We start from the raw sequence: 18,981 nt of genomic DNA on the forward strand, positions 1-18,981 counted from the left end.
AGATTTACCCTCATTATTAATTTCCCCGAATCCATACCCTCCATGTACCTCTCTATATCCGTTTCCGTCTCTACCCACGTGCCTATTTAAGTCACCTCCTATAATCATTTTCTCTCCTCTTGGTATCATTTGTATGAGTCCCTCTAGGTCCTTCCAGAATTTTGCTTTTATCTCATCACCTAACCCCGCTTGTGGTACATATGTACTAAAGATATTCATAGTCATTCTTCCTAGACTAATCTTCACCATAATAATCATATCCCCTATTCTCTTTACATCCACTACCTCATCTATTAAGCTTTTACCTAAGTTTTTGCTTTTTGAATCGAGTATGGAGGCGTTGAGGTTTGGGATGACGCAAACGCACGGGGCAATGACCCACAGCCAAGGGGATATTGTGACCATAAGAGAAAACATACAGAAGGATGTAGCTACCTCTCAAGAAGGAATGCAGAGAGGTTAGGAGAGGCATCGGAAGACGAGGGAGCAACATGGCCAGCAGATCAACAGCATGTTCAACATGCTCTCTTCACCACATCAATTCCGGTTACCACTGTATTTTCCTCCCCAAGTAGCAGTTGATCCAATTCTATTCTGCCCAACCATGGTACCCTCCCTATGACCTATGGCTTGCAAGAGGCAAAGGAACTACCGGCCTTAAAATCGAAAATTTAGGTAAGAGGTTCATCTTCCCTCACTCCCTATCACGCCCCAATGCTTAGGGAAGGGAAGGCTAGGGGGACTGATCTTGTTAGAAATTTACATAACCGATTTGGGAAGAAGAAGAATATGACTAAGGTGACTAATGAATTCAACAATTTACGACATGAGGGATCGGTTACAGAATATTGGGTTAGATTTGAGGAGCTAAGGCCCCTAATGTGGAGTGCTCAACCAGCCCTAATGGAGCACTATTTTGTATCGAGATTTGTTAATGGTTTGAAGGACACACTGAGGTTAATGGTCAAAATGATGATGCTTGCAACCGTGAAAGAGGCAGAGAAAGCAAGGTTGCAGGAACTCGCCTTGGAAACCATTTTTAGGACGCAAGAGCTACAGCCCAACAATTCTACTAAGAGCAATCAACTAATTGAAGGAGCTTCTAAGGCTACAAATCATGTCGAGCATGAATCTAAGGAAAAATTGGAGTTGGACCGCCCAATTGTAACAAAAGACTTTGGCAAGGAAGAGAGATTGGACAAGGGTATCAGTTGGGATCACTGTTCATACTTGCTAGAGGTTGATGCACTGGAAGAGAAGGATTGCGATGGTGATGGCGTCTTTGCAGCTGAGGAAGAATATGAGGTTGATAAGGTCCTAAGTATAAGGATGGTAGCTGCAAAGAATAAGGAAAAACCTAAATTGGATCAGATAATTCAGGCTGTCAAGGAAGTAATGGTAATTGCTGAAGAAGCTATTGAGGTTCCACTAGAGGAAAAATCTGTTGAAAGTGGGTTTTTGGTGTACACCAATAATCAAGAAGTAAAAGATACTCCAATTGAGGATACCTCTACTAAAGAAGAGGAAGGAGAAGATGTCAGGAAGAAGGTGGAGGAATTTTTTGTGGAAGGAAATGAGACTCTTGTTGCTTGTTCACATTTCCATTGGGGAGCGTTTGCTTGTTCACATTTCCATTGGAGAGCGACAGCAGCGAATCAGGTTTTGGCCTGCAGAACAATTGGAATTACTCTCTATTGTTGGAGAGGATATGGTGGAAGACGCGACAGGTCAACTAGAATTAATTTTGAGAGCAACAAGGAATGGATGGATGGCTAGCTAAAATAGGTGTTGCAACAAATCATAGTACTGATGTTTTAAAAAAAAAAGGCACAGAAAAGCAAAAGAAAAGGAAGATAAAGAGATAAGATCAAGAACAAACGAAGAAGAAACCATATTGTTAAGGCTGGAATTGACTGAAGAACAAGGTCAGCAGTTGCCAATTCTTGGGGACAAGAATTGTTTGAATGAGGGGGGATTATCACGACCCCAATGAATCCCCAAAGATATAATAGTCATACGAATTATAGGTTTCTTATTTTGATTGTATTGTGTTATAACTGTTAGTATGCTGTTAGTATATCCAATTGTAAGCCTATAAATAGGCTTGAGTTGTTAGAGAATGGCATGCTTATGAATGATAATTGAATTCCAGTTTCCCTTTCTCAATTTCCATCCGTTCTCTCTCTCTATTTGTAAATCTTCTCCAATTCTTGCTATTTCTTCCCCTCTTTCAATCTAATCTCCCTCCATTTCTTCCAAATTCCCATCTGGACCCTAGCCAAACCCTAGGGTCGTAACATATATTTAGAATCAATAGTAAATTTCCATTTTATATAAATTTTGTCAACAACGTGGACTCATCCTTTACTAACTTTTAGTTGTTGTCAAGACCCTTGAGTAGATCACCTATAGATGCTATAGATATTTTTTGTTTAGATTCTTCTTTTTGTACATGATCAGAACCCTTCAGTGCCATTTTAATATTAATATATAATTAAACTAGCCTATCATGGGCAAATTCTAATTTGTTCATAATTTTATGTAAAGCAAGGTCACAATTACTGTAAGAGTATATTAAATTTAATGAAAGGCAAAGAAAATATTTCTAAACAAGCAAGCAACACTAAGCAAAGTACATTTCCAAGGATGAAATTCTCCAAAAAGAATTTGATTAAAAATGAAGTTGCACCAAAAGGAGAACAACATAAGATATTATGAATTTTGATTTAGTAAAAATGCCAGGAGAATCACAAAAAAACAATACCAAGTTGTAATCCCACCAAATGGGGTAGTAATGCAGGAGAAGTCTTTTTTGTTATTAGTGTTTTTATTTTATTTTTACTTTTTTAATTATGCCTAGTATTTAAGTTATTAGATTTTTATTTGTTAGTTTTAATAAGTAGTCAATTGACTTTAAAAAAAAAAAGACAGATTCCTTAGATTAGATGGATTCCTTGTGATAAGGACTAGGATCCCTATGTGCTCAAGGATTAGTAACCTAGTATAAATAGTCTCTTAAGAGACTTTGTAGGCAGTCATTTTTTATTCTATTTCAACTTTAAGGTTTTCTTAAACCATAATTTTAAGATCATGGGGAAGTTCTGTTTCTTACCCTTACTTTGCAAGAAAAATTCTCAAGGATTGTTTTGTATGCAACCTTACCCTTACTTTGCAAAAAGGATGTTTCCACAACTCAAAACTCATGGACTTCCAGTCACAAGGAGCAACCTTACATTGGTAGCTCACCCTCTTACACGAGAGAATATTTTATATAAAAAAGAGTGAAACATTAACGATAATGAACAAAGAGTGCCAAGGCAAACATTCATTGAGACATTAGTTGAACAAAATTCAATTTTTTTTTATTTTTTAATACTCATAAGATAATAAAAATTGTAATTTTTTTTCATGAAAAGTAATAATACACATAGTTTAAAGATTGAAAAACCAATAGAATACAAACATATTTGACAAAAATGACAATAAATATTATATTCTTCAGATAAAACTTGAAATAAGTAGAACCAATATTCATAATATATATTTTTTGTTTTTTCTTTATCCATACTGGCAGTGACCAGTCTTAATACTAGAGGGAGCATGCATTGATGCCTAAAATATTGGTACTAAATAATATAATCACATGTCAAACGGATTGATTCAAGTTAAACGAAAAAGCAGCCATTAAGTATGAGATAAAAGGAAAAATAATCACTTGTCACCAAAAAAAATAAAAAATAAATAAAATAACTCAGCTGCAGCTTTTCAATGAGACAAGTAGTAGAAAATAACCTTTTGTTGGAAAATTAGTTTAAAAGATATAATGGAAAAAATTATTTTTGGTGAAAATTTTTAATAGAAAAAATAGTTTTAAATATTTGGAAAATAGTTTGGGAACATAATTTTCTCATTAAATATAATCCATGGGGTGAAGTTATATTAAATCAAATAAATTCAGCCTCTTTTGCAGAAATCAATCAACCAACAATAACTGAGGGATAGAACTCTATTAGATGAAATTAGTTAAAAAATTACATGAAAACTGTATTTTAATGAAATTCAGTTGAAAGTTAGCCACCAAGCTCAAAAAGTAGGGTTCTTTCATGAAGTACATATAGATACTCATGTTTTTCTTGCCATAATAAAAAAAAAAAAAAAAAGCCATGTCCAAGCTTAAAGGACATGGCTTAAAAACTTAAACTTAAAGGGCTCATCACAAAGTGATGTCACATTGATTAGATAAAATAAAAAAGACATTTCGTCTTTTAAACATACAAAGACACGACATTAATTGATACTTTAAAATACATGTCATAAACATATCCAGTAATTTTTTGTTTTTTTTACGGCAAGACACAGTAAGGACACCTGGCAGACTCTTATGTCCATCATGATGTGTAAATTATCCATTAGTTAAACAAATTAGCACCACCTTATAATTTTAAAATACCAATTTAAAGTCAATTACAAAATAAAAATACAACAATAATAATCACAAGCTTAATCTCACTAGATGGGAATTATGAAACAAAATAATGTAAATTTATATCTAAAAATATGGTGACACATATCCAAATTGGCGCTTCTAAGTTGGTTAGGGTGTTCATTCAGTTTGAGCCCAAAAGATGCTAACTTGAGAGTGGAGTCAGAATAATTGATTCAATTAACTTAAAACCCTAAAACAGAACCAAGACAATAATGTAACTGGGCCAAAACTTTAATAATGGTTCATTAGTTAAGTTCTCGAGTTTTTGTGCCCTCCTAGCACTAAAATCACATTTGTGGAAACATAAAATATGAAGAGAGAGACAGAGAAGTAGTCAGGGACCAATGCAATATCTAAAGCTTATTAACAAAAATGCAAATAGAAGTTCACCACCCTCTTGCATGTGTAATGTTGATCCTACCACAATATAAAGAGTATGAAAAACCCAATAGCCAAACAAGAATTGGCCACCGAGGCCAGGATACTAGTTCGCATGGTAGATGAATTACCACTATAAATTTAATTTAACTGATTTGTCCCAGTTAATCAAAATAAAATCCAAAAAAATAAAAAAAGAAACTCATTCTATTAGCATTTGTTTATTGGTAGATTTATTTTTCTATTTGATAAGTAGTTTATTTAGTGCATATAATATTATAAATTCATATAGAACCCCAAAAAGAGACCACAATATCATAACCAGAGTAGATTAAGTTGATCTGATATACCAATATTAAGGTGACACCAAATTGAAAATAAAGCAATAGTTAAGCACGTAAATCAATTAAACAGAAAATACAACTGGGTTAAATTACTTGTGCGATGGAAGTGTAAATTCCAGCCCACTGCCAAAACCACGCCCGGATGAATTGTTTCCCCAACCAGGCATGCCAAACTGATGAAAACTTTTCTGCATTGGCCGCCAATCACCTCTACCACGACCAGAAACAGGTCCCATGCCGACTGGTGGACGAACTTGACCTGGAGCCCCACCAGGGCCAACAGGTGGTGCTCCGGGCATTGGTGCTGCACCAGGTCTTATATACTGCATCATTTGGAAAGGAAAAGAAAAGAAGATAAAGTAAACACTTAACAATAAGGACAAACAAAGGTGACATAAGCCCACAATAAAAATGACTATGACATTGTACTGGAAAAAGCTGTAGTTATGATTCTAACATGGGTCTGGAATAAATCTACAAATATCCAAAGAATAGATTTGCTATTATCCTCATGCATGGACGTGCCAGTTTCAAGGCTACAGAAATCTTTCGTGCACATTTAAAATCCACGAAACAGACACATAGTTCATAAAGAATAAAATAAGGATGTCATAAAAAGACAACCATTTCTAATGAAAGATCATAAGGAAAAAGGGCAAATTAGGAGTCAATAATTTTTGGTAACAATGGATAAACTATTTAACTTTAATACTCCTAGCAAGCAATACTGCCTAAAGTAAATTGTCCAAACCATAAAGCAGACAGCCTGATTGTTGGAATGTTACAACTTGCAGGCAATATGATAAATTTCACCCTGTTTCATTATATTCTGAATAGGATTTGCTAGGGTGCAACATGAAAAGGCCACTGCCAAAGTCTTGCCCAGATGAGATGAAAAATAAATCAAAATCAAACTTCAAGATTTGCTTCTCCAGGAACTTTGAAGGATGTATTATGTGGAGGTGCAGTAAGTCTACTGAATTGGCTAAAAACCAGATATGGGGCGTGTTAACTCTAGGACAAATATCCAAAATACAAAAATGAAATTAATCCAGCTTTTGGAGAATAACTTTTTCAATCCAATTTATCTAAAAAGGTATAATATATTTAACCAACACCAAAAGGTATAATATATTCAACCAACCAACCACTGTACTTTTCAGATGGTATAATCCAGCTTTTAAGCAATCAAGATTACCATTTTTTCTCTGAGACATACAAAATCTTGTGCAATATGATTCAAACTACCACGTAGCAACAATTAAAAGAATTACATCAATCACTGCCAAATGCCTGTGACCAGCTATTACAGTGACTGCACCCAGAAGAAACTCACGGTTTTTCTAACAAATACTCCTTTGCCTTTCTCAAATAATAATGCTTAAGAAGATGCAGCACAGGGAGTAGAAAGTATTGCTGAATTTTAAGTCCAAATGCTTAAAGTTCCAAATATACTCATTGTATTCCATTGCTTAAATTGCATGAAACCGTTCAACACTCTAGAAAGGCCTGGCCAGTAAGGCCTGATACAATCAAATTAATTGACTGGCAAACATCAACAACGATGAACAAACTATGCCATCGTTGCTGCCTGCATTAACATTATAGGATACCATTCCTGATATATTAGGCGCTCCCATTTAAAGGTGAATCAGATTTTCTAGAAATCCATGGCAGATTCTAGGCATTGTTATGCATGTATCGTTGGCCATTAACTAGTTATAATGATGATTTGGTTTCATTTACAAGAAAAATGGCATAGGTAACCATGGCATAAATTGCAAACCATGGCATAAATTGCACCACCTGTCCTCGACTTCTTTGCCCAGACCTTTGGAAACAACGCATATCAAGCTCTAATCCCACTAGGTAGGATCAGCTACATGAAATCTAGCTCACCAACATTTTGTTGGAAAACAACACATGGAAAATAATAAACTTTACTATCAATGATGAATCTGATATCAACTTGAGTGTCCAATAATTACAATTCAAATTACATTCCATATTCTCATTAAACTAGGGGAAAAACACAAAACCCCGCATGTACAACATCACTGACCTTAAACTGAGAATGATAGGGATGATATGCATGATTGCTGTAACCAATTTTTGGTGCAACGGCCACTCCTGCATTCACTTTGGCTGCATCACCCAATTCCTTCTTCTCGCCATCCGCTGCCTGTGCTGTATCTTCGCCCCAGTCTTGCTCTTCCATTGGCTGATGACCCGGTTCATTATCAGCAACAATAACCAAAGGATCACCATCTTCATCCTCATCATCACTTCCCATCACTCCAGCCCCGTCCATCGCCATAGGCCCGTGGTCATTATCATTCAGCACAATCTGCAAATCATCCTCACTGTCGCTGTCCCAATCAGTGCCCTCGCCGCTTGCTTCATTTCCTACAACAAAATTTCCAGCCCCTCTATTGTCCACCACATCGGCAACCCCCGGAATCGACAGACCTGGAATCACTGGCTCCGAACCCATATCCCCAATCTCAGTACGAACCTCTTCCTCTTCTGCATCAAATTTCTCAAGGTACTCCTTCTTATCCACCAAAACCTCGCCTTTTTTGAGCAACGCGTCATCATCCTTGTCATCTCGCTTCTCAACAAGAACACCAATCTTGGACTCATCCACTAAATTCGGATCCTCAAAGACCCTCCTTACCAATTCCACATCGCCGCCGCTCTCCAAAACCCTAGAACCACTCGGCTTCAAAGAATCCGACGCCCAATTACTCGACCCCTCGGCTAAACCCTTTTCTCTCTCTACTTCCGGACCTCCCTGCTCACTAACAGCATCCAAATTCCGACGGGGATCGGAGATTCCAGCTACAGCCGGGTCCGCCGCCGCCTCCTCGGACTTGGAAGGTAGGGTTTGGCTCCGATGAGTGGTGGACAAATTAAATTTAGGGTTCGAATTCGGAGCTCCGTAAAGAATCTCTTCGTCGTCGCTCTGAATGTTGAGATCGATCGGGCGGGCCGGAGACGCCGGCTTGGATTGAAGCTGCTGTTGGAGGGGACGGAGGACGTCGGTGTACAGATCTCCGAACTCGTCGTCGTCTTCCATTAGGCGGCAACGAAGCTTTTAGAGAGAGAAAGCTTTAGAAAGAGAGAGAGAGAGAGAGAGAGAAGGAGCAGAGGGTTTTGAGGCTCCTTGTGTTGTGCAGATACAAAGATGTAAAGAACGCTAATGTGATTATATATACGTGCGGGCATGCGCCTGCCTCAACCCCTTCCACCCACAGAGAGAGAGAGAGAGAGAGAGAGAGAGAGAGAGCAAATGTAATTTTGTTCATTAATTAAATATTATCGCCCTATGACGGATTCTACCATAAACTTTTACCTGATTAAATTGCTTCTTACTTATTTCTGAACCAAACATTACGGATTCTCAAATTTTGGTAATATTATTTATACATTAATTTTTTCAATAATTAATAATATTTTATAATTTATTTATTATTTTTACTAATACTTTATATTAATATCTTATATATTTATTATATAAATAAAAAATATCCTCACAAGTATCAAAACAAGGTATTCAAATAAAATTTTTATTAAAATAATATCTCAATTATTAATCGTATATTTTTACGTATTCATTTATTATTAATTGATTTTAAGAATTATAATATAATAAATAACGAGTGTTGCAACTGTTCATCTTTAAATGTGATGTTACGTTGTCTTTATTTATTTTCCGTAAAAATTATGCTCTAATTATATTAATTAAGTGATTTTGCAAGATTGTTTGTTTGTTAATGAGTTAATAAAAGTAAAAGAAGAGTAAAATTACACTCCAATTACAGAGTTAACCCTTTAATTTTGAATCACTTTTCTTATCTTTACACAATTTCAAATATTATGAAGTGATTTCACAAATTATAATTTTTACATAAGTGACAAAATTATTTTATGGGCCATTTGTCACACAAATTATAAAAAACACAATAGGTTTTAGTTTTGTATTGTTTTATTATATAATTTTACTGTTATAATAAAATAGATATATTTTGTTTTATCAAAATAACGTTAATGATCAAATTATAAAACAAAATAATTTAAAAATAATAAAAACAACTTGCATTGATTATTTGGGAGATTTAGTTTTGTCACACAAAAGTACATTTTATATGTGAAAAATTATAATTACAGTTAGTATTCTTGAATTCTAATCTATTGTCTACATCGGATAATAATTATGTTAACTGATATTGACGTAATAACAGATTAAGAGAAAAAGGTATGGCCCCAATTATGAGTGATGAGACTTAATTGGGTCTTATACTCTTTTTCCAAAATGATCTATTGTTAAGTCCGCGTCAAATAACATAACTAATTTTGTAATATCCTTGTAAATTACTAACATACTTCCTATCCATCGATTTATTTTTCCTCTTCGTTGATGTATTTTTTTTGTTTAAAATGAATATTATTAAAAAATAGAGCAATTACTACTCTAGAATTAGTTTTCAAAATATTTAATTTTTTAACTCTTGATCTCACACTTATCTTGGTAAATGAGTTATTACCTAAACTACCTCTAGAAACATGGTAGGTTAATCTTTAATCATACTAAGTAGTGTGTGTTAGGTGAAGCACAACTCATTAATCATATTCTCATTAGTTTCTTCAAAATTATTTATTTATTATACTATACATCTACGTCATTATAATTTACATTATCTATTGGCTTATTAAATTGGTGATTTTCAAACTCAAAACCACGAGTACACAACTCTAATTCCAATAACAAATGAATAATAAATATCATAAAACTAAAAAAATGTGAGAATCACACCAAATACGTGACTAGAGTTCACACAGGAAATCTGGAAGTTACAGTGAACCACTTCATAATAATCAAACTATTCAGAATAAACCTCAATGTATCATCTTTGTGCACACCAAATTTTGGCTCAATTGCACCACGAAATGACCTCCGATCAGCCACTTGAAGTTTACTAGACTGATAGAAATTCTGTAGCAGTTTTTGGCTTCTTCTATGTTTCCTCCTTTTTGTGAATTATTTTCTTATATTCACTCTTCAGCCCTAGACCATATACTTGAAAGAGATAATCCGAGTAACAAGTGGGCTAAAAGGGCTTAAGTAAACCATCAAAAATATATATGTATATTGGGCTTAAAATATGAGCACCCAAATTAACTTGGGCCATCCTTCACATAGAAGGAAACCCAACATTTTGGTAGTTGTTTTATTGGATGCAAATGATAGGATACACAGCTAGACACACAGAGGCACAGTGGGGGGAGGACGATTGATGCTTTAACAGGTTAGTTTGAGTGCATTTTGGATTATTGTTTTCAGAGCTTGTACAATACAATCAAACCCAAGTTGATAACATTGCAAAGCTAGAACGGAGGTAATCATCTGGCTTTTGCAATGTGATAATCCTAGGAATATTATTCTGAATTTTCTATCAGTTGCAGAATAGAGGGTGGAGGGAGAAAGCTAAGTGAAGCTTAGATATGTTGACCTACATGTGTTATATGTTGCGCTTGAAGGAAACAGAATGACTTAGACTCTTGGAGAAATTTCTTGCCCCTTATTGCTCAAATTTGTTTTGTTGGATTCTATTTTGTATTTGGATAAGCTATTTTGTATTTAGATCAGCGTCGGCCCAACTCTTAAGCCGTGTATGTATTAGGCCCCTAAAATTACAAGACCTCAAATTTAAAAAAAAAATGTAATATTTATGTATATTTTTTTATTTTTTTAATAATTAATATTTTATTTAAAAATTTAAATACAAAAATATTATAATTTTTTTTTTTAACTTCCTTTCACCATTTTTCAATTTTTAACTGTTGCTATGGTGTTCCCAAATCCCAATATCCCATAAAACCCACATATTTATAGAATCAAAATTTGCTCATTTTTAGTGAATATTATCTTTTTAATGCTATCAGCATTGTTGTTAAAATCCCGATTTTATGTGTATGATTTTACGATTTGAAGACCCCTAAACGATTCAAATCCCATGTAAAATTCAATCTGGGATAAAATCCTATAAAATCTTGATTTTACATATACGATTTTACGCTTAAAAGATCTCTAAACGATTTTACGATTTAAAGACCTTCATTGATTTAAGTTGCAATTTAGAGGATGCTTTCAACGTCTCAATGTCACATAGCATCTGACATTGAAACTTATGCAATAAATTGTTATATTTTGCCTCTAAATTGGAACTTGATTTAACATTGATTGCATAAGTTACAATGTCACATAGCATCTAACATTAATTGCATAAGTTCCAATTTACTTGATTTAAATTATAATTTTTACTTGATTTAACATTGATTGCATAAGTAAATCAAGACAAACAAGTAATTAATTAATGGACCACCAAACCCTAAATTGGGATTTTACTTAATTTAATCAATGTTAAATCAAGAAAAAAATGCAACATAAATCTAATGGAAGACGTTGAAAGAAACTTCTAAAGAATTTTAATCTATATTTTACCTCTAAATTATCTATATTTTGCTTCTAAATTGCCTATACCAATCTGCTAGTTTTTGAGCTATATTTTGGAAGTATCATCTTTTGAACTATAATAAGGAATAATTAGGTTATTAAAAGATATTAATTAATTTTCAACAAAATTATGTTATTATAAACATATATTTACAAAAATTGAAGGGTATTTTTAATTATCTCTAAAATCTTACGATTTTACTATTCGATTTTACAATCCGATTTTATGGACACTTTTTCGATCCCACTTAAAATCCCGATTTTAACAACCTTGGCTATCAGTTTAATGTTTTGTTTTGCTTCTTTTTATAAAAGAATCATGAATGTATAGTTTTTTGCTCGCACTGACCTTCTTAGAGTTTTAAAAAAAAATAGTTTTTTTTTTCTATTGTTGTAAGTTGTTTGGTTTTTTTTTCTTATCTCTGAGATATTATATTTTAGTTTTTAAAATTTATTATCATTAAGATATTATTATATTTTGTAGTTGATTGAATTTTAACTTTTTTTTCTTTAATAAAATAATAAAATATTTATGTAAAAAAGTATATTATTTATTTTTTATAAAAAAAATTAATCCTTAAAGACCTCAACAAATTCTTTCGCCTAAGACCCCCAGCTCTGTTGGGCCGGCTCTGATTTAGATGTCAAGAGATTTCTCTAAATATTTTACTACTTTAATCTGTAAGGTATGAAACTTTTTTTTTATACTTGTTTTTCTCTTTTGAGAAAAATCCTATAATTGCTTTGCCTCACGTAGCAATGATGATATTATTGCAATAGCTTTACCCTTTTTTGGCAATTCCAAACCTAAATAGATATGTTATAATCTATCCCATGATTGGGGCTAAATAGAAGAGACAGATGCAGATATCATAGAGAGTTGCACCTAGACACTAATAAGATTGAATTTTATAGCATATAGTATTGAATGCTAGTTATATGATTAAGTTATAATATTTAATATTATAGCACTTATTACTACATGTTAGTTATATGTTAGGTAATCATGTTTTGTGTGTCAATATATAAGTATGATATTAGATCACTAAAAGAGATTAAACGAGATGTACTTATAAATGTAAGTCAATCAGGCAGATATTAGTATGTTTGGAACTCCATAAGAAATTTCCATGCTAGTGGTTCTCTAAGTCACTATGGAACTTCTCTTTCTCTCTCATACACATATATATATGATAAGAACCAATAATTTTATATTCATCTAAGAATAACTTAAAAAGAGCAAAGATAGAAGAGTCATTCTTTAACCATAATATAAGGAAAATGAGAAGTGTCCCTTTGAGAAAAGATAGAAGGCTTTCTATAAAACCCCAAAGTTTTTTTGTTTCTTTCTATCCAAATACTCCAAAACACACAGTGGGCAGTGGCGGAGCCACATGTTGGCCAGCTGGGGCCTTGGCCCCAGCTGGTTTTTTTATTTTTTCAATTTTTTATATATATTAGTATGAATAATTATAATTTTTATAATTTGACTAGGACTAAAATTAGCTCTTGACCCAAACTAAAATTATTCCTTGGCTTCGCCACTAACAGTGGGGAAGTGATGTTCCATATTACTTCTTTGGCAATTGCATGACCAAGCATTAGGAGGTTAATCAATGGGGTTGACATGACCAAATTGACTCCAAACAACTTGAAAATAGCACCTCACAAAAGACGCCACTCTACTAGATAATGTCTTTTGTTCCTTAGTCTTGAATGGCATGAATAGAGCTAAGTGATCCAGTGTAAGTTGTAACATCTAGTATCGAGTAATAAGAATGATCATATCAACTTATCCTAATAGGCCTATCCAAATTTTCATAGGTCACCAATTCTTGAGCTACTTTAGTTCAAGCATGCTTAACCCGAGTTTTGTATCCACATTTAGCTCAAAATGTATCTAAATGGTGTTATTGTCTTCCTTATTATCCTTGATATATATACTACCTTCTCTAGAATCTCTTATTGGACCTGATCTTGAGCTCTTGGGGTATTACATTCTCCCCCATTGAGTACATGACATCTTCGTCATATGACCTTATAACTGGTCACAGATCTTTTCTCATTTAGGGGAGATTATCCTAGGAGCTATTCCTTATTTAGGCTCTTGCACCCCGGCACCACTCCTCACTCTTATCGGACCGTCTTTCCAAGGTTTAGCTCTGATACCACCTGTAACATCTCATATTGAGCGATAAGAATGATCAAATCAACTTACCCTGATGAGCCTACGCGAACTTCCTAGTGGTCACCCATCCTTAAGCTATCTTAGCTCAAACATGCTTAACTCGGGAGTTTTTTATTCACATTTAATCCAAAAAGTATTCAACTGATATTGTTTCTTTCTTTATTATCCTTGATATATATATTAGTTTCTCTAAAATTCTTTTTTGAACCTGATCTTAGGCTCTTGAGATATATATCTCACATAAGTAAAGAAGGTTACTCTGGTGATACTTCTCACCTTCAAGCAACCTGCTAGGGATAGGTTGTCGCCGCTCCATATCTTCCATTGTAGTGTTTTATGATCTTGGAAGTGGTGCAAGTTAGAGGATGCAGGCTATGCTCTTGGCATAAGGGTGCTGGAACTATTTTGCCATCTAGAAAAGGTATTGATTTACTACCGTAAAAATTTCAACATTTTAGCTTAGCTTGGTACTGTCAATTTTAGTTGAATATTCTCTTAATTGAAATGAGATGTCTCTTTCATCACCCAAAATATAGAATTTAGTGATAATGTGGCCTATTCGGAATTTTTCTTGTGTTGAGCTACAATATGGAAAGAAGAATTAACCATGTCTTGAGAATAAAAGGTGTAATGGATACATTAGTAATAGCATCGATGGCATTTAAATCCTCTTAAGAATAGAAATCGTAGGTTGTTCCTAAACATTTTGTAGTCTTGAATGGGATGTTAGAAAGTGATTTTGTCCATATGTTGTTTTAACTTATCATCCAGCTTCTTGTTTTGGGTTTTTCGAGTATTAGATATATAAACAAAAAGAAAGAAAAATGTTGAAAAAGGTTCGAAGCAATTAAAAATTATTTGTTAGGGGGAACCATCTTCAAATCTTAAGAACTCTATAAAAATGAAACTGTCAAAGAGTTCAAGACATTTCTTTTGCAAAGACTTCAATATTTAAATGGATAAATCTTAAACTAGTAAAAAGTGATTTTTATCTCTTTTGGGATGAGAGTTCATATATTTATAACTTCATATATTTATAACTGAGATAAGGGATTTGCAACTTATAAGCATCTCTAATATTATGAGATTGTCTAGGATTTGGATTGTTGTAGATAACTTGTATCCTTTATCTAACTTACGAATGAAATTTTGGAGAAACTTTAAGAGATATGTTTGCATGTTTCCTGTGAGATTACCTTATGAGAGGGGTCTTCGAGAGACTCCCAAATGATGAGCTCACAAATTCTGATTAACGAGTCTCCCAGAAATCTTTCTACGAGGAGGCTCTCCTAGCTCTTTTGCTTTTATCCATTATTTTCTAGTTTTGATCTTGTTTTAGATGGGTATTGATTCATTACACATCAATAGCCAGGGGCGGATCTATGTGTGAGCTGCATTTCTCTTACTCTCGCTCTCGCTCGTCCTCACTGCTTCTCGCCCTCGCTCTCTGCCTGATTGCCTCTCTCTTGCTTTCGCTCGCCCTCGCCCTCGCCCTCGCCCCCACCCCCACGCTCACTCGGCCAGTTGGCTTCGCCCTCTTGCTCACTACCCTGCCTCTTATTTAGGTCTTCGTTTTACCCCCCCCCCCCCAAGCTTCCAAATTTGCTTCATTTGAGCCCAGCTTCCCAGGTATGTTTTCTATTCTTTCAGTTGTTTGATTCTCTCAATTGATAGTTAAGTGTAGATAGTTTTTTTATTTTTTGCCCATATTTTTTTTTCTTGTTTATGCTTGATTTGTTGTTGAAATTGCTTCCTTTTATAAACTTTAAGTAAGTAATTTTCTGCTAACTTTGTGTCTGCTTACCTATTTGACTACTGCATTTAGTTAGGAACTTAGAAATTGGCATGGCTGAAAGTCTGAAATTTGTTATTGGAAGCCTAAAATTTGTTATTGTGAATCTGTTATTGAATTTTTGAATTGAATATTTGGATTGACCATACATTTGCATTCTCTTGTTTAAACTCTAGAAATACAGTTGTTGTATTAGACTTTTATTTGTCTCAAATTATGAATTAAATATTTTAATTGTTGGATTATTAAATTGTGCTATCTTTTGTTTGTGTATCCTTAGAATTTAGAATGAAACAATAAGAAAGGAAAAATATTATCATTTTTTTTCAGAAAGAGAGATGATCACACTAGTGAAAGTATTTCAATTCATAGTAAGCAGAATCAATGTAGCATAAGTTTAATGAATTTTTTGTTTTAAAACCTTGTCGAGCACAAGTTTAATGTTGTACTAACTTTTTTATTACATAAAAATTTTATTACATTAATTTTTTAAATTTCAGCCCCCTCTAACCTAAATTCCTGGATCCGCCCCTGTCAATAGCATTTCTTGTTGAATTATCTCGGTGCTTTTGGTGGTGACACTTTCTTATAAAATCATCATATGCCTCTATTGTAATTTAATAATATGGCCTTGGTGTTACATTATTGTTGTAGCGACCAATAAAGTAGAACAATAGGATGTTGGTCTCAAATTTTATTTAGGCTGTGCATATGGTGTGTTGGACTAGTTAGAGAATTTTTCAGCGAATTTTGCAAGAACTATATAAGCTCAGGATTCAAAGTTCATCTCTAAATAAATTATGTCAATTGTTGAAACATGTGGATTGCACGTGTTTTTATGTGCCTGGATGCATGTGTTCCTTCATTATTTGATTACATTTGCCACGGCGATGATTCCATCTTAGTTTTTTTTTTTTAGAGCATAAGGGATTTGTGAGGTTTTTTTTTTTTAATTACACATCATCACTTGCGCCCCTACCAACCCGCTCTCAGACTCTCATGAGGAAGGTAAATCAAGATATGCACCCGCATTGTAACATCCCGTTCGACGATAGGAAGGACCGAAACAACTTACCCTAATGGGCCTACGCGAACTTCCCAGGGGGTCACCCATCCCTGAATTTTCCCAGGTCAAGCACGCTTAACTTGGGAGTTCTTTACTAACATTCAACCCAAAAGGTATCCAGCTGGTGTTGTTTCCTTTCTTACACTATCCTCGATATATATTAACTTCTCTGGGCTCTCGGGGTATTACATTCTCCCCCCTTAAGCACATGACGTCCCTGTCATGCGACCTTACAACCGGTCCCAGATCTCTCCCCTTGCATGGCCGATGTGAGATTCGCCTAAGGTGCCTATATGCACCCCCCATAGGGGCCTACACACACCCCATCGGGACTCAGCCTCCTCGCTGAGGTTTGCCCCACCACCGCGCTCAGAGGCTCGGGGGTCGGCTCTGATACCACCTGTAACATCCCGTTCGAGCAATAGGAAGAACCGGAACAACTTACCCTGATGGGCCTACGCGAACTTCTCAGGGGGGTCACCCATCCCTGGATTTCCCCAGGTCAAGCACGCTTAATTTGGGAGTTCTTTGCCAACATTCAGCCCAAAAGGTATCCAGCTGGTGTTGTTTTCTTTCTTACACTATTCTCGATATATACTAACTTCTCTGGACTCTCGGGGTATTACACGCACCGCCCAAGAATCGAACTCATGCCAACACAACATAGGCACGCAGAGTCTGCCTTTGGAAGGGGACGATTTGTGAGGTTTTCTTATACCCTTTGATTGTCTCTTCTTCTTTTTTTTCAAGAGCAGAATGTTATCGGTGAAAAAAAAAAAAAGAGAATGTTATACTACATGTTTTTAAAATCAGGATTTAAAATCAAAGCTATATCTAAGAATTTTAAAATTGCACTGCCTCAAAAGAAACAAAGAGTCTTTAGAAGTTGGAATGCTTTGCTGAAGTTAAGAATGTTTGTTATTGTTAAAGATGAGTGAACAGCTACTCCATGTGTTTTGACTAATCTCCTAACCAGGGCCGGCCCTGAGATCTCATGAGCCTAAGCGAAATTTTGTATGAACCTTTTATATTTAAAAATAAAATTATATATAATGAATATAATAAATTTTTTTATTATATAAAAACATTCAAAAATACCTTAGTTACCCTATGCGCAGCCCATTGCCACTGTCATATTTTAAAATTATGGAACCTTCAAAACATTCAGCTCACTATCTTATGTGCAGAGACCTTCAAAACATTCAGCCCATTATCCTGAGATCTTATGTTTTTTTTACTATATAAAAATATTTAAAATTTTGTATGGAACCTTCAATACATTTAGCTCATTGTCTTATGCGCAGCCCACTGCCATATATGCATTAAATGTCATTTTCTCTCGTCTATTGCTCGTTGATTTTATCTATTATTTAAATTTAAATTTAGCTATTGAATGCAAAAAGGCCCTAGCTACTCTGTTGGATCTGAAATGGGAGGAGAGGGCCCTAGGCGGCTGCCTAGACAGCCTATGCCCAGGGCCGGCACTGCCCCTAACAAGCTCTTTTGACAGGCCATCTTCTCCATCCCCAGGGGACACATAAACACCAGCATATGATTGCTTTGCTCTTGAGTTTATACACAAGAAAGGGACCAACAAGGTTGACATGCAATTCCAAAAGACACGGGGGCATTCAATTGTGGTGCATTTGTTTCCACATAATGACCATTAAGTCTCCTCCTCTGTTTTTCAAAAAAATCTCTGACAAAATTCTCTTTCTTTCAAGGGCGTTTTGGAGAATTTAGGTTTTCCTGCTATAGTTACAGCAACCTTTTGTACCTGGTGGAGGGTCAGCATCGTCCTCAGACAACCATTTTAATAAAATTTGCTCAAGAGGTAACAACCAAAATCTACATCCAGTTAATTCTATCACCTTGCTGATGATTCTTCTGGTTATATAAAAATTTCTTGCATTTTGTTTTAAACCTCCTAACTGCTATGGGTGAGTTTTACATAATGATAATATTAGTTGCATAATAATGTCTGTGAGTTACATAATGCTAGTTGAGCTGGGTGCTAAAAGCCTTGAACTGACTTCCCTTCCCCCAACCCACCCCCAAACACTTACCACACGATAACAAGATCACCAGTCAGTCACCAGCATTTACTCGGTCAACAAGCCACTTCTGCTTGGTTGATCTCATATTCTCATTCTTCTTATATTTTTTTGTTTTGTTTTGTTATGGCAGTGGATATAGAACTGAATTAAACA

The 18,981-nt window shown here is 34.7% G+C and overlaps 1 protein-coding gene across 1 annotated transcript in view; it reads right to left on the bottom strand.

The window, feature by feature from the left end:
• The window catches only part of LOC127794653 (FIP1[V]-like protein), a 31,063-nt gene extending 22,676 nt beyond the window's left edge, over positions 1–8,387 (bottom strand). Inside the window, 2 exon segments of the mRNA XM_052325903.1 lie at positions 5,302–5,531; positions 7,271–8,387. Coding sequence (XP_052181863.1) covers positions 5,302–5,531; positions 7,271–8,287 — 1,247 coding nt within the window. The 5' untranslated portion in view covers positions 8,288–8,387.
• Positions 8,388–18,981: the final 10,594 nt, after the last annotated feature.

The sequence above is a fragment of the Diospyros lotus genome, chromosome 2, assembly GCF_014633365.1.
Source record: "Diospyros lotus cultivar Yz01 chromosome 2, ASM1463336v1, whole genome shotgun sequence".
In the NCBI taxonomy this organism is placed as follows: Eukaryota; Viridiplantae; Streptophyta; class Magnoliopsida; order Ericales; family Ebenaceae; genus Diospyros; species Diospyros lotus.